The 16,210-nt window shown below is 42.4% G+C and overlaps 1 protein-coding gene across 2 annotated transcripts; it reads right to left on the reverse strand.

Annotated features, from left to right (window-relative positions):
• Positions 1–440: 440 nt before the first annotated feature.
• LOC110377849 (putative fatty acyl-CoA reductase CG5065) lies at positions 441–15,975 on the reverse strand. Of its 2 annotated transcripts, none has more exons than XM_064042714.1 (13): positions 15,958–15,975; positions 10,247–10,380; positions 9,115–9,231; positions 7,786–7,905; positions 6,316–6,441; positions 5,645–5,790; positions 4,847–4,962; positions 3,870–4,062; positions 3,161–3,307; positions 2,759–2,848; positions 2,414–2,578; positions 1,870–1,968; positions 441–1,263 (listed from the first exon to the last, which is right to left on the reverse strand). In XM_064042714.1, the coding sequence occupies exons 2-13, from the start codon at positions 10,349–10,351 to the stop codon at positions 1,116–1,118; spliced, it is 1,572 nt and encodes a 523-aa protein (XP_063898784.1). In that variant the 5' UTR covers positions 10,352–10,380; positions 15,958–15,975; the 3' UTR covers positions 441–1,115. The 2 variants fall into 2 exon arrangements, with proteins under 2 accessions (XP_063898784.1, XP_063898783.1); XM_064042713.1 differs by lacking the exon at positions 15,958–15,975 and adding an exon at positions 13,520–13,672 and having other exon boundaries at positions 442–1,263.
• Positions 15,976–16,210: the final 235 nt, after the last annotated feature.

Genomic DNA, 16,210 nt, shown 5'->3' on the forward strand with positions numbered 1-16,210 from the left:
CATTATATTTCGTTATAGTTCGTAATGGAAAATATAAAATGTTTTTCTAAGTTGACATTTGATACCTATATGAGGCGGGTTTTTATATTTTGCCTTAAGTATTATGCATTTAAAAGTAAATAGCATTTCATTGTAACAACTTTCCGAGTAAAACAAAGACATCAAAAATTACTTTGTGGTATATTTTATAAACGCATATCAAATGTTACCCTAACCCTATTTCTTTGATCTGAGGTTAACCTATGCAAAACATTAAAATAAAACAGAAAAAGTTTTATTTGGAATTTCCCGCTTCCTTGAAGGTACATAAAACAATATTTTTCCAATCACAGATGTTTATTATCAAATATCGTTACAAAATAATAAGATTTTAATACAAAGTACCTTTAATACGAAGTTAAAGTAATTGTTATGAATTATTGCACTCATTTACCGTAATTAGTTATTATCTTATTTTAATAACTTATTGCTATTAATACAACAAATACAAGCTTCAATTTTCCTTAAAATATACCGAGGGAAAAATGTATCTTTTTAACATTTAGTTAAACTTACCTACTAAATTAACCAAGTTCTGTCTTCCGCTATTAAGATTACTCTAATGAAGCACCATTTATGTATTATTTTATACATTTCATTTATAAATATTATAATTATATCTTAAACCCATATTAAATTAAAGCCGTAAGATTATTTTTTGTATGACAAAATATAATGCTTCCAGTTAGCTATGTATAAGTATATAAAATACGTTTATATTGTTTTAGCATGGATCAAAATGGAATTGTGATCAAAACATTTTAATATTATTCATCACAAAAAAACTTAACTAAACCTTGACAATTTATACCTCAACAATAGTTATCGGCACGGATCATGAGCTCTCAGCGGAAGAGTGGGGATCGCTTTGTGCACTGTACACTTAAGGCAATAAACCAATAAATCACTTCTGCGCAGGTGAAAGTCAGGGCTCAATATCCTTGCCGATGATAAATACATTCTTCGCATCTTCTTTATACAACTATAAAACGTGTACATTTTATTTTATTCTACTTTATAAATTAAAAATCTCTCAACTTTTTAAAATACTCTTTTCACCATAAAATAAATTAGTTTCACGCGCTAAGAGCGACGGTGGCGCCGCGTCGTCTCAACCTTGTTAGTACCGCTACTGCCCGCAAGATGGCGGGAGTGGAACGGTACGCGAGTCGAGCCATCAGTAGAGTTAGGAGTATTTTTGTTAAACTGTGGATCATGTGTAGGCTGTGGATGGAAAATAAGTATTAAATATGGTAAATATTATATTGGTTAAGTAATACCATAGATCTCTAATTTAATATCAATTTTATAGTATTCCAAGGGATATTTATTAGGATAGGTTACATTACACACGAACATAAAGTTACAGGGATCCTGGGGATCCTGGGGATCCCTGTAAGGACGGGAGTTGCTTGTTAAAGGAAAGATGTTTATTGTTCGATAATACGTTTAATACTGTCCTATAATTATTGAGTACATTCCTTATATTAGACTTACCACTACATCACAAAAGTCAATTTAGCTACACGATTTTATAAGTCTTATTTCCGTGCAGCTCAATATGAATAAATCCCACTTATATGCAGGTATCAATTTATAAAATCCCCTATCTTATAAAGTTCTTGCATTTCCCAGTTTTGTAGACAATAAATTGATATTTTTTGCTAAAACGAACGCGCTAACTTCATGAACTACTGAACCGATTTGAAGAAATATTTCATTGTTGGATAGCCCATTTATCGATATGATTATTTATATCCTTGTACGGAAAGTAGTTCAAACAAGATACGAGTTAAGCCAGTAAATTGAGAATCAATAATGTACACTCACACATGCATGCGTCTCCTGGCAGCCTCGATGTCCTGGTCCTTCTCCCGCAGCAGGTACTTGCGCGTGCCCTTCACGAAGTCCTCGCAGTGAGACTCCCAACTGGAAGGGAGGTTCATATATTATATACAGTATGAAAGAAGGTACTTAGTTGAATTACACGGGCATTGGTAAAAGGTTTTAAAACTCTCGCTGGAAGTGATACATAATTGTTAGGTACAGTCTAACTAAACGAATCGACTTTGTCGTTACGGCTCGGAAACCAGAAGGTTGACATTCGTCTTACCAAAAGGCACCCAATTACCTGGGCAACCTATTGGTTGTTGGTAACTGGTTTGAGGAGGTCAGATAGGCAGTCACTCAATGTGGCACACTGATACTCAGCTGCATTCACCAGACTGGAAGCCGATCCCAACAAAGATGAGAAAAGGCTAGGCAGATGATGAAATACTGGCCAAATAGCATTGCCAATGGTTGGCAATAATGGCAATAATTATTTTCATACAAAACAAACCTGTTTTTATTAGTGCTTATACTATACACTCACTCAATAGTCCCCGGGTCGAGGTTATACACAGCGGCATCAGCAGGTGCCAGCCTGTGCATCAGTTGTTGCACGTTGTCGGTATTGAAGTGCCACTCTCGTAATGCGAAGAACTTTAACGCCTCGTTCATCGCGTGCAGGCGTTTGCTTACTGTTGTCAGGCTTGGTCTGAAAGACGTTAGATGGTTATAAAAAGATGCACAAATAATAATTAGACTATTATTGGCATCTTGTTCAGCTGGTCTGCAGTTTTGGAATTTACACAGTCCGAGGTAGAAATTGAATGTAAATGCTAGAGCTTAGCATTTCTTGTTGACTTTGGAATCGAACTGATGCTATGATCCATACCTAGACTTGATCCCGCACAGCTTAGAGATGTAGTGAACGAAGTACAGTGGCACAGTTTGCAGTGTCGTCTCCAGAAACCGTTGCATCAGCCTGCAAACACAAACACATTGCTTGACAATATGCATGTTTGTCGTCACTCAACTTAAAGATGTCCACTGCTGGATTGCTGGCTCCTAGAGCGATGGGGACTTTGTCCATACACAAGGCATGCGTGTTCGTGATCGTGGGTTCTGAGATAAATTTTACGGCAGATGGCCAATAAATGGGGTGTCTTACATATGCAGTGTTTATTTTTTGGAAGTTCAATACAACTAAATAAGTGTTAATGTTTGTAACATTTGTGTTATAATATTTTAAGGCAACAAACATTTCCCTTCTTCAATACATAAAAGCTGTACTCACGTGTTCTCACTAAGCACGCCGAAGGGGTACCACAGCACGCTGTCGAAGGGATGCTCGCGCACACAGCGCATCATGCGCGCTCGGAACTGCCCCCACGACGTGCCGTCCATGCACGAGCTGCAGTTGTACACGCGAGCATAGCCTGGCCTGAGGAGGTGAGATAGGGTTTTAGAATATACACTTATTAAAAAACACACTAAATAAGCTGTGACTTTGTACTTGATTGTACTTGATTATCTTTTCATCTGTGTACTTCGTGTGTAATTGTGTATCCTAACTGTTAATGAATAAATACACAGTCATCAAATTGCTGTCAGTAGTGTCAGTTCAATTTCAATCACATTTAAGAAAAACGCTGACTCCAGGGCTTGTTAGGTGATCAAAAATGAAACAAGAAGATTATCAGTGGTAAGGTTCTAAGTGGAAGTCAATAGTGGATCTATCTCAGTGGGCACTATGGGCATGCCCACAACTTTACTTTGTTCTAACATCACACTCGCCCGTTCATTAGAGATGACCAAATAGAAAGGGGTATTTAAACAAACATGTCTCAATGTATTTCTCTATGAAGTCCATTGATGTACTCCCCTAAACCCCTTCCTTATATCTTACCTAATTTACTCCTTAATTTACTGCCGTTTAAATTGGATTCAAGGGCAAACCAAAAACACTTCCAACACTTGAGCACAAAACCACAGTAGGTACTTACTGATCGTTAGCCGCCTCCCAAGCCACAGCTATGAGGGTATCGATAGCAATATCCACCGGCATCATGTCAGCACGCCGCACGGCGCCGCAGCTCAGCACGTGCAGCAAACCCTTGCCGGCTCCCACCACTACGCCTGACGGACCGTTCAGGTTTTCTATCCAGCCAGGGAATGGGTGGCGGAGGGAGGATATTACTGGGGACAAGCGAAAATAACACTGTTATAAAATACTAGCCGTTTCTAGCCACGTCTCATGGGAACTACTGCTCGTACCTGGATAAAATATAGTCTATGGCTCTCACACTTGATCAATTTGAAGCAAACTCAAAAATCGTTTATGAATATGTCGGCGTCAGGATCCGACATCTTTAAATGAAACAAAGAGGTCTTCACACAATCACTTGGTTTATTCCAATTAACTCAATATTAGTCACTACAATTATTTATCACGAATTTGTGGGAGGTGTGCACGCGGCAACGGTCGGCGAACGAATGACCCGAGTCGTGCGCGCGCGCCGCTTTATATAAGGTCCACCGTTGACAGATCGACGGTTGACACATCGACGGTGGCACCGTCAAATACTTGTTTGCAGAACTGCACTTTTTGAACGTCAACAGAATACAAAAGACAGCCCGATAGCAATTTTAAAAGATTTATTTACAACTTAAAAGATTTATTTATTTAACCATTTATGTACACAGTAAACATAACTATGAAAGACGTTCAGGTAACATAAAATAATACCAGATTTAGTTTTCACATCGATACATAAGTTGTTACAAAAGTTATTTGAGCACCTAGCGCCATCTAGTGTTGAGTAGCAACAATATCACTTCTGCTATTCACTGCTAGATGGCAGTACTAGCATATACGTAACTACCGTTTATTAGAAAGTTTACCATTGTTAAGAAACTAGTACTATAATACCTGTAGAGCACTATAGTATTACCTATAGTTAAGGTATAAGTAGATACTAACCTATAGTAGGCCTAAAGATGGCGACGGCATAGTTGGCAGTGTTAGCTCGCTCGGCCACCACGCTCTCCGCCATCGCTTTTGTGAATGTGTAAGTGTTCGGTTTTGGGGATATCAACCTGCAAAAGACAGCAATTTATCAATATAAGCGTAGGTACATAAAATATCGTTTCGGATGACACGTCAAACTGAAGGTCCCGGCTGTCATTGAACATCCTTGTTAGTCGTTACGGGTAGTCAGAAGCCAGTAAGTCTGACAACCAGTCTTACGTAGGAATATTGGGCTGCCCGGATAACTGGGTTGAGGAGGTCAGATAGGCAGTCGCTCCTTGTGGCACACTGGTACTCAGCTGCATGCGGTTATACTGGAAGCCGACCCCCACATAGTTGGGAAAAGGCTCGGTAGATGATGGCACTCACTGTGGTGTGATTTCAGCGAGTAGACCAGCTGGCGAGGCTTCTACGAGTGCGCTGAGTTGCTCAGCTCCGCATTACCTACTGTAGACTATAGACACGTGGAGGTAACATGAGACCAGGTGACTCTACTCACTGCGGTGTAATCTCAGAGAGTAGACCAGCTGACAAGGCTTCTAGCAGCGCGTCGTTCCTTGTGGCACACTGGTACTCAGCTGCATGCAGTTAGAGTGGAAGATGATGATGTACTCACTGTGGTGTGATTTTAGCGAGTAGACCAGCTGACAACGCGCTCCTTGTGGCACACTGGTACTCAGCTGCATCCGGTTAGAATGGAAGCCAACCCCAACATAGTTGGGCAAAGGCTCGGGAGATGACTCTACTCACTGTGGTGTGATTTCAGCCAGTAGACCAGCAGGTAAGGCTTCTACCAGCGCGCTGAGCTGCTGCAGTTGCGCGGGCGCCGGGTAGACGCGCTCCTCCACGCTGGTCAGTTCTGCGTTGCTGTAGGCTGTTGATACGTGGACTAACACCTGGGGACATAGGTTTGGGTCTTTTAGGAGCTCTTGTAGCAGAATTTGCATTGTGTTCAAATATCCACGTATCATTATCATCATCCTCCCTCTTTATCCCAATATTATGTGTGTTCGGCGTAGCATGTTTAATTTTTACATAGCTGGCACTCCTATTTGCTGTCCTCATCAATTTTCAGACAAATCAGTTCTTAAGTTACCTATAGGTATGTAATGCAAATGCAACTTGTTAATAACATCTAAAAGCTGTGCAAAAGTTGCACTACCTTTGACACAACTTTTTCGCCTTAACCTTACACATCTAACATTTGTCCACATGAACGTTATACTACAGTCAACATCATCATCAATGGCTTCTTAACATAACATATATAAATATATAAGAAGATAACATAAGCTGCATCCGTATCAAGTTGCTTGGTCTTGGCACTTGCGCTGATGGGTAACAAGGCCTATATGGGAGCGAATAGCACCGGTGGTGGTTACGTCCGCAAACGGACTGCGTATATAAATATTACGGTTTACCTGCATATTAGGCAGCTGATCACATATATCCATAAGAGTGACGACAGAGTGAACGTTCTGCTGCAAAGCCACCGGCAGCGGCTCGTCGAACTTCAGCGTGGCTGCCGAGTGGAACACCACTGACACCTGGTGGTATAACAGGAGAAATTATAGGTAAAATCGTCTTCATCATGTCGTTATAGCCTAAAAACGTCTCGGCTCAACTACGGCCATACTCAAGACAAAACACACACACACACACACCGATACTCGCATGTATACTCATTAATATGGTGCTGAGTATAATTATAATATAGTAATAAGCTACTGTCACACTCTGGAACTTCTTTAAGCTGTGCCCTATAGAGTCCATATTGTTTATAAATTATAATGTACCTGTATAACATATGGAATGCTAATAAATAATTGAGTATTGAGTATGGGCACACGTGATGGTGTGATGGCTGATATAAGTCACAAAATGTAAAGAGTGATAAATAATTAATTTGACATGTCAGTTTTGATAAGAATATAAATGGTAGCTAGAAGAATAAAGATGAACTTTGATTACCTAATCCTAATTGCACGTGAATGAAACATAGGCTAGAGAACATATTATTGAATTCTACATCAAATATAGATAGTAAAAGACATAAAAGATATTAAACAAGATTTTGAAAATGCCAATAAAATTGGCAAAATAGTCCTAGTTTTTTTTTAAATTCTAAACTACACTCACATGTTTTTCTAAAACGTTTTTATTTATGAGAATGAATAAATTTATCGTAACACGTTTTTCGAAAATGTTTTAGTACAAAATCCAAAACGTGATCCAAAATCTTAGATTTACCTTGTCACCTTTGAATACCGGTATATTTGCAGGAAAAATTGTAGAAAACCATCTGTTATCAAAATTGATTTTATAATGTTTGAAATTAAAATAATATCGCGATCTGTCATTATTGGATAAAGTTCATCTGCAAGTCGGCATGATTAATATGCTTCTTTGTGTAAAAGCCTAATGATTACAAATAGAAGTACGTACATAGGGGATTAGATAAACGAGTACATAAGGGAGTATAAAGAAAAGTACTTAAAGGTAGTACATAAAGAGTACAAAAAGCTAGCACGTATGTACATAAGGAAGTACATAATAAGAGTAGCATATAAGGGAGTATATAGGCGAAGTCTAAAAGGGTAGCATATAAAGGAGTCCGAAAAGGGTAGTATTACGGGGAGTACACGAGGCAATACTTAGACGTAGTATATAAAGGAGTATTCAGAGGAATAGCTAAGGTAAATAAACGGGCTATACACACAGAAATCTTTTTTTAATCGGAATTATGGAAGCGACCCCTACATAGTTGGGAAAAGGCTCGGGAGATGATGATGATGATGATGGTGCCTGAGATTAGCGCATTGAAACAAACAGACATTACACATATATAATATTAGTATAGATAGAAGAATTGACTACAATATCTGACTAACCTGGTTCAATTGGCTGATGGCGTGATGGTCAAGTCCGAACCGGCGCTTTGTGACGTCACCAGCGAGCATGCTCAGCTTGTCCAGTTGTTTCGGGCAGTGTTGACGGATCACGTCGAACACCTGTACAATACAATACATTCGTGAATAATGAGTATAACAATTATATGGTAGCAGTGGAGAGAGGACTCACCCCGCTATCGTAGGCAAATGAGAACTGGCGCAGACCTGTGGTACTAACTACCCATGATCGCAAGGAGGTATGGCAGAGCAAACAGCTACACGGACGCTTCTTCGGGGCTCTTCATGGCCCCGATGTAGACTTCAATGCGTCTGAAGCTTGGCTACGCTTCGGTGAATATAACAATGGTATGCTTTTACTAAAGGAGTTTTAAGACCTACACATACATTGCTGAATAGTTTTAGAAGTTACTTCATTGATATAATTTCGTCCAGACAAAAAAAAAAACAAGAATAGTGGTGCTAGACTGGAAGCCAACCGCAATATAGTTGGGAAAAGGCTAGGCAGATAATGATAATGACGTCCAGAGCAATTGTCGGCCACGGCGACTGTTCTCATATAAGGAGATCAGCCAGCTGCGCAGGACATATTATAGTGCAGGCACATTTGCTTGGACACAGGTGCACTCCCTATTCCTTCACTCTCATAGCGCGATGGGACGACAATCCGACACCACCGGAGAGCAATGATGTCATGATAAAATTATAATATATGTATGCATAGACATATTTTACAATAAAATAATTTAATATTATTATTAAAAAAGACTAGTTTTCTTTTTCCTTGTTTTGAGTTTTTTGAAATCTAGTTTTGTGGCTATTAATTCATGATTATAATCTTACATTTCCTTACTATAAACATTTTTGGTCGGCCGATATTTTGATAGAATTTTTAATTAAGAAGATGAATGGTAATGTGCATATTACAGTCGTGGTGGCCTAGTGGGCAAAGAACCAACCTCTCAAGTATGAGTACGTGGGTTCGATTCCAGGTCAGGCAAGTACCAATGAAACTTTTCTAAGATTGTATGGACTTTCTAACTATATCTTGGACACCAATGACTGTTTCGGATGGCAAGTTAAACTGTAGGTCCCGGCTGTCATTGAACATCCTTGACAGTCGTTACGGGTAGTCAGAAACCAGTAAGGCTGACACTAGTCTAACCACTTGCATTAGGTTGCCCGGGTAACTGGGTTGAGGAGATCAGATAGGCAGTCGCTCCTTGTAGCACACTGGTACTCAGCTGCATCCGGTTAGACTGGACGCCGGCCCTAACATAGTTGGGAAAGGCTCGGGAGATGATGACATACCTGTGACTGCTTCAACTGGGAGAGTCTCTTCTCTGGTGCGACATCCTTCTTCTCTCGCAGCAGTAAGTGCAGCCGGGAGATGTCGCGACATGTCCAGAGCAGTCTCTCTACCAGGACCTGATGGAGATTGTTGTGGTTTGATTACATTAAAATAAGGACAGTCAGGATTGCTTGTATTTTGATCAAAACTACCTATAGTATCTTTAACTGTGTATCTGCCAAGTTTAATTTCAAAATCCATCTAGTAGTTTTTGCGTGAATGAGGAACAAACGTCTATGAATCTATCACATCTAATGATTTTACAGACAGTTTCCTCATCCACTCCTTGGTAGCATGCAGCTAATTTGGAGTTTAATAATTTTTATATGTCAAACAACACTTTCACACCACCTTTGCTCAGTTTTTTTTTGTTTCCAGTCGCGCGTATATGCGCAATATCGTCGAACGATTTGGTAGCGTGAAAGCGCTGTAATAAAATTGATTTTAAAATTGAAGTGAAGGATTTAAAACGTCATCCACTACAATAGTATTCATTAAGAATACTCACAGAAGAGTTAGCTTATAAATTGCACTAAGTTCATGGCCAATCTTTACACTATGTGAATTTATTAATGTCAAGCTTCGAGCAAAGTTTATTTCCTAATTTCGTTTTTTGACGTAAAAAGATAGCTATTAGGAAGTAATAAGTACATATATGATGACGATATCCTCCTAGCCGATTGTCGGCCACGGCTATTGTTCTCATATATGGAGATCAGCCAGCTGCGCAGGACATATTATAGTGCACGCACATTTGCTTGGACACAGGTGCACACACTATTTCTTCACTCTCATAGCGCGATGCGACGACAATCCGACACCACCGGAGAGAGATCACAAGCAGGAACACAGCGTCTTTATCAGAAACCAGTGAAACTGGCTACTATCCTTTAAGTTTCTGAATTTTTGAATAGCTTTTATATGAATTTGTCGTCGTCATTGCCTTTTTTAATCGTCCCAATGCTGGCCTGCTGCCTCCTCTCACACAGAAAAGGATTGAACGTTAATTACCACGCTTGCTCAATGCGGGTTTCAGACTGTATAGTCCAGGGTTTTCTCTAGATGTTTTCTGTCACCTTTTAATTAACTTACCTTTCCCATAAAGCCAGTAGCTCCAGTGATGAATACCTCCCTCCCCGCGAAGAACTCGGGGATCAGAGGGGGAGTAGACGACTGTGGCGCGGGACGGGGTACCATCTTGATTTACTCTTCTCGTGACTTGAATACTGGTAATAAAGAAAAAAGAAATTTAAAAAAAACCTACCTCAATATTACCTAAAACCTCCCAAGTCTGATAAACAAGGAACTACGTAAAGAAAAACATACCTACTTTTTTTCAAATGCCAGTGATTGTGTAAGGTCGTATGGGTATGTGGGTTCGACTGCAGTTCAGGCAAGTGTCAATGCAACTTTTCTAAGTTTTATATACTTCTAAATATACCTTACTCTGCCCGCGGCTTCGCCCGCGTAGAGTTCAGTTATATCGCGCTTCCAAGAGAATTATTCAAAAGGGATAAAAACTATCCTATATTCTTTCTCAAGGTGAACTCTATGTCTGTACCAAATGTTATTAAAATCAGTTCAGTGGTTTAGACGTGAAAGCGTAGTTCAGACAGACAGACAGAGTTACTTTCGCATTTATAATATTAGTAGGGATAGTTGGACAGATACATGAGTAGTTAAAGTAAATAAGGAAGGAAAGATTTTTGATTAAACAAATGTTGAACGTTATTAACATACTACATACATAATTCATTTATAATTAGCTATTCTAAACACGAAGGTTTTGACGGATGAAAGCATTAATGAACTTTACTAGTAATTGATTGAAACGACAATATAATTTAAGGATTTCATTTAAATATTTGTAAATGATTATGTCTTGTAATCTAATTTAAAAAACAAATTGAATCGACAGTTCCTGAAATTAGCGTTTTAGAAGCAAACTCTTCAGTTTTATGATACTGAAGTACATATAGATATTCCTTTTAAGAGCTTCCATCATCTGAGCCTTTTACCAACTATGTTGGGGTCGGCTTCCAGTCTAACCGGATGCAGCTGAGTACCAGTGTGCCACAAGGAGCGACTGCCTGTCTGACCTTCTCAACTCAGTTACCCGGGCAACCCAATACCCCTTGGTTAGACTGGTGTCAGACTTACTGGTTTCTGACTACCCGTAACGACTGCCAAAGATGTAAAATGACAGCTAGGTAGGACCTACAGCCTTCTGTGAGGACGTCATGTCACAGAAGGAGGCGGCAGAGCGCTTGCGGGAGAACGACCCTCTCGCAGCGCCGCTCCGCAGACGAAGAAGGGGTGGAAGACGGCGAACACAACGTCCGTCCCCATCCGCCCCGGGGGGTGATCAGCGGGCGACAGGCGCGGGGGTGCCACCGCCTGCATTACAAGGATCGCCCCTTGTGCTCCGGCCATAATAGGGACCTCTCCCCACTGGGGAGAGGCATGAGGGGCCTGCCGTGAGGCGGGCAATCGCCGGTGGGGGACTGGATGCCATAGATTCCCAGACCCCCTCCACTCAGGCGAGGTCGGAGTGCCGCTGGGCCTTTTTAGTGGGTATACCGGGAACGTCGTTACCGGGGAGTCCCACATACCCCTCTCCCGTCCCCCGACGGGAAGGGCATGCGTAATAGCATTTTTTACCCAGCGACAACAAAAAAAAAAGGTAGGACCTACAGGATCTAGGTACTTTTTTATATTCCTATTATGAGCTTAATATATCCAAATTATGACCTAACCTAAGGTTACCCAGAAATGACTAAATAAAATAATCTTGGCCTTCAAAGTGCAATATTCTTGTACAGTAGACTGCACATCAGTGGTAACTGTCATGCACCTTAACTCAATAGTAATAAGTACGATTTTGCTATAAAACTTTTACCACTGACCTGAACTTGACTGTACATATATTAGAGGTCAGCGACCGACAGTAGGTAAATGAATTAGCCTTAGGATCGGATCAAAACCAATATTTACAGTTTACAAGTCAACAAGCTAAATATTTGCGTATTTTGGCAAATTGGGTAAAAACACGACAAAAAACCTTATTTTGTAAAGCTACGTATAGGTCCCGGCTGTCATTTGAATTTGTTTCGAGGTTTCCTCTTTACTATTTGTCAAAATGCGTCTTTTAATTTGACCACTCGTTAACTAATCTCTACTTCAACCACGCTTTTTAAAGGAGAATGGGAAAAATGTAAGATCTAATCTCCCTCTAATAATGATTCGTATATAATTCGGAAGGTCTTTTTAAGCGCAACATTTCGTATTAATATACCTTCCATTGATTTTCAATACCTTGCAACTTAGAGCAGATTTTAGACGTAGTTATAAATTCATTTAAAACGTTCTAATTCCCTTAATACTAATAAATAGCCGCACTAGACTAAAATACTCTACCTACATAACACAAGCTTTCTATTGATTGATCACTAAATGCTAGAGGAGAGGTTAATTTTACTTTGACTAAAATTTTACCCATACTTTAACGTAACTAACCGAACTTCGAGCAACCGGACCTAAGTCAGATTTATATGATTACAACTAACTGCAATAAAATGCAATTATAGATTCTAATAATGAATTCATTGAAGTTTTATCAGAATAGTCATAAAGCATTTTAACGTTATTTAATATTTATAGCTACACGGAATACGCGTGACTCCATTGATCGCTTACTTAACTTATTATCAAGTTAGGTACTCGAATCATGTGCGCGCTAACTTTAAAAACAACAAAACATTACCTTATAGAAGGTTCATTCAATTTTGTCAAATATATTTACAATAAAAATAAAAAAAACTGTCCTAGTAAAGCAAAAAAAAAAAACTAAAACTGAAATTATCTACCGAGCCTTTTCCCAACTATGTTGGGGTCGGCTTCCAGTCTAATCGGATGCAGCTGAGTACCGTGTGCCACAAGAAGCGACTGCCCTATCTGACCTCCTCAACCCTGTTACCCGAGCAAACCAATAAGACTGCCAAAGTGCCAAAGATGTTCAAATGACAGCCGGGACTTACAGTTTAACGTGCCCTCCGCCAATACTTAGTAAGTACATACAAACTTAAAAAAAGTTGCATTGGTGCTTGCTTGATCTGGAATCGAACCCACTAGGCCACAAGGGTAATCTCCAAAACACTGACTATTTTGAGATAGGTATGTGTTTTTTACCACGTAGCTAAATGGTAATAGGTACATACAAAGGTACATAATACAGTTTATTAGTACATAATTGTTTCCTTGAAGGGCCAGAGTAACATATCATAGAGTCACGTTTTCCGGACTTTAAAACTAATATTTGTTATTAATTAACACTCCATCGGAGTAAAAACAAACAAATTCACGTACCTAAGTACTTATGAATATATCAGCTACATCATTTTCTAAAGGAGATCAGCCAGCTGCGCAGGACATATTACAGTGCAGGCACATTTGCTTGAACACAGGTGCACTCACTATTCCTTCACTCTAACAGCGCGATGGGCCGGCCTCGACTTCGGTAATGAATCATTTACCTAATACAGACCTATCTTATCAGTAATATGATTCATTCGGTTATCATTTCAATATCTTTGGCAGTCGTTACGAGTAGTAAGAAGCCAGTAAGTCTGATAACAAGTTTTACTAAGTAGGTTACCCGGGTAACTAGGTTGTGCAGTTCAGATAGTGCTGCTCGACGAGGCGGGAAAACTCTTTGAGCGCATCATAGCTGATCGCCTCGTCAGCCACTTGTGCAGAGAGGGGCCGGATCTGGACGACAACCAATTCGGTTTTCGTCGGGGGCGCTCCACCATAGACGCCATCATGCGCGTGAGGGCCCTGGCGGAGGAGACTGTGTCCCGGGGTGGGGTGGTGCTGGCGGTGTCCTTAGACATCTCCAACGCATTTAACACCCTTCCCTGGAGTTGCATTCGGGAGGCTCTCAAATACCATCGAGTTCCTCCCTACCTCCGCCGTATAGTAGGGGCCTACCTGGAGGGCAGATGCGTCAGTTTTCGGGGACGTGACGGTGCCGCCGGTCGGCACCTTATGTCGTGCGGTGTTCCGCAGGGATCGGTCTTGGGACCCCTCCTGTGGAACATCGGCTACGACTGGGTGCTAAGGGGTGAGCTCACACTGGGCGCCGACATGACGTGTTATGCGGACGACACGCTTGTCACTGCCCGGGGGAGCTCGCACAGGGAAGCGACGTTGATAGCCACAGCTGCGGTATCACAGGTGGTGAACCGCATCCGGCGCCTGGGCCTGGAGGTGGCCCTAAACAAGTCGGAGGCCATCGTGTTCCATGGTCCCCGACGTGCGCCGCCGCGCCGCCGGGATCACACATCGTGGTCAGCGGGGCCCGGATCGCTGTCGGCCCCACCATGAAGTACCTGGGCTTGGTGCTCGACAGCCGATGGGAATTCGGGCCTCACTTCCGGCGGCTGACGCCCAAGCTGATGGGCGCTGCGGGCGCGCTATCATCGTTGCTTCCCAACTTGGGGGGACCGAGCGCCGCCTGTAGGCGGTTGTACGTGGGAATCGTGCGGTCCATGGCCCTATATGGGGCCCCCGTGTGGGCGATGGACATGACGGCCGGCACGCTCGCCATCCTGCGCAAACCGCAGAGGGCGATGGCCGTCAGAGTCATCCGAGGGTACCGCACGATTTCCTACGAGGCGGCTTGTGTCCTGGCCGGATCCCCGCCCTGGGACCTAGAGGCGAAAGTACTCGCGTCATTATACCGATGGCGCGAGGAAGAGCGGGTACGGGGCTCGATGCCGGTGCAGCGGGAGATCGAGCTGCGCCGAGAGGAGCTCCGTCAAGTCCTAGTGGCGGAATGGCGGCAAAGGCTGATGCACCCTACCGCCGGCCTTGCTACCGTCGAGGCGATCCGGCCAGTACTCGACGACTGGCTCGAGAGAGGGCACGGCTCCCTGTCATTCAGGGTGACGCAGGTACTGTCGGGGCATGGGTGCTTCGGCAAGTTTCTGTGTCGCTTAGACAGGGAGCCGGACGCTCAGTGTCACCACTGCGTCCATTGCGGGGAGGACACGGCGCAACACACGCTCGCTGAGCGTGTAGCTTGGGAGGAGCAGCGCCGTGTCCTCACAAACGAAATCGGAGACGATCTGTCGCTGCCGGCTGTGGTGCAGAGGATGGTCGGCAGTGCAGAGTCGTGGGACGCGGTGGTTTCCTTCTGCGAGGACGTGATGTCGCAGAAGGAATCTGCGGAACGGGAGAGGGAGATTTTGACTCCCTTCCCCGGTCGCAGAAGGCGCACCGGGCGCAGAAGAAGGGCGGACAACGCCCTCTTCCGCCCCCCATGAATGGGTTCAAGGGCGAGGGACTTGGGGAAGTTCCCGCCCCTACTCAGTGGACCCGAGGCGGTGGCACGCGCGTGTGTCGGCGCGTGCCCCTGAGATGATGCACGGGGTAGGCGAACACCTCACTACCCCGTGCAAGAGACGAGGCCCGTGCGAGGGCCAACACTAGTGTGGGGCTGCGGAAGAATCTGGATTCCCGCGGCCCCGCGCACACGTGCAAGGAGGACACAAGGGGGTTTTAGCCGGTAGGAGTCCGGCATACCCCTCCGCCTTTCCCCAGGCGGAGGAAGTCCATGAGGATTTCCCCCTCCCAAAAAAAAAAGGCAGTCGCTCCTTGTGGCACACTGGTACTCAGCTGCATCCAGTTAGACTGGAAGCCGACCCCGACATAGTTGGGAAAAGGCTAGGCAGTAGTAAGCAGACACAGTTATATAAGCATTTTATAATTCAGTAAAAAATTATTATATACTAGATACGCACGTGTTATATTGACGTATTTCCTTACACTTAATGTTTGATTAAAAAAAAACATATTTTTTGCGAAGAAAATGATTTTTCACGTGTAAACACCGATCCGTATAGACGTCAGTTATCGTTCTATTTTAGGAACAAACAAATTTTTTTGCGTTCACAATCGCTTTAATTGTGTAGGCTTGAGATAATTTGGATTGATATACTTAGATAATAATCTGTTACGTTTTTTTACTTAACTACAAGTATTTTTTTTCGTAGC

This window comes from Helicoverpa armigera, chromosome 29 (genome assembly GCF_030705265.1).
Source record: "Helicoverpa armigera isolate CAAS_96S chromosome 29, ASM3070526v1, whole genome shotgun sequence".
Lineage (NCBI taxonomy): Eukaryota > Metazoa > Arthropoda > Insecta > Lepidoptera > Noctuidae > Helicoverpa > Helicoverpa armigera.

What these genes read in the sequence shown, in the direction of transcription:
- LOC110377849 (XM_064042714.1), bottom strand. Translation starts at nt 10,351, where the DNA reads ATGGTACCCCGTCCCGCGCCACAGTCGTCTACTCCCCCTCTGATCCCC. An exon ending in CTGGCTGAAATCACACCACA is followed by an intron (nt 4,963 to 5,644) that starts GTGAGTAGAGTC and finishes TGTCTTTTGCAG; the next exon opens with GTTGATATCCCCAAAACCGA. An exon ending in GCCAGGAGACGCATGCATGT is followed by an intron (nt 1,264 to 1,869) that starts GTGAGTGTACAT and finishes TTCCATCCACAG; the next exon opens with CCTACACATGATCCACAGTT.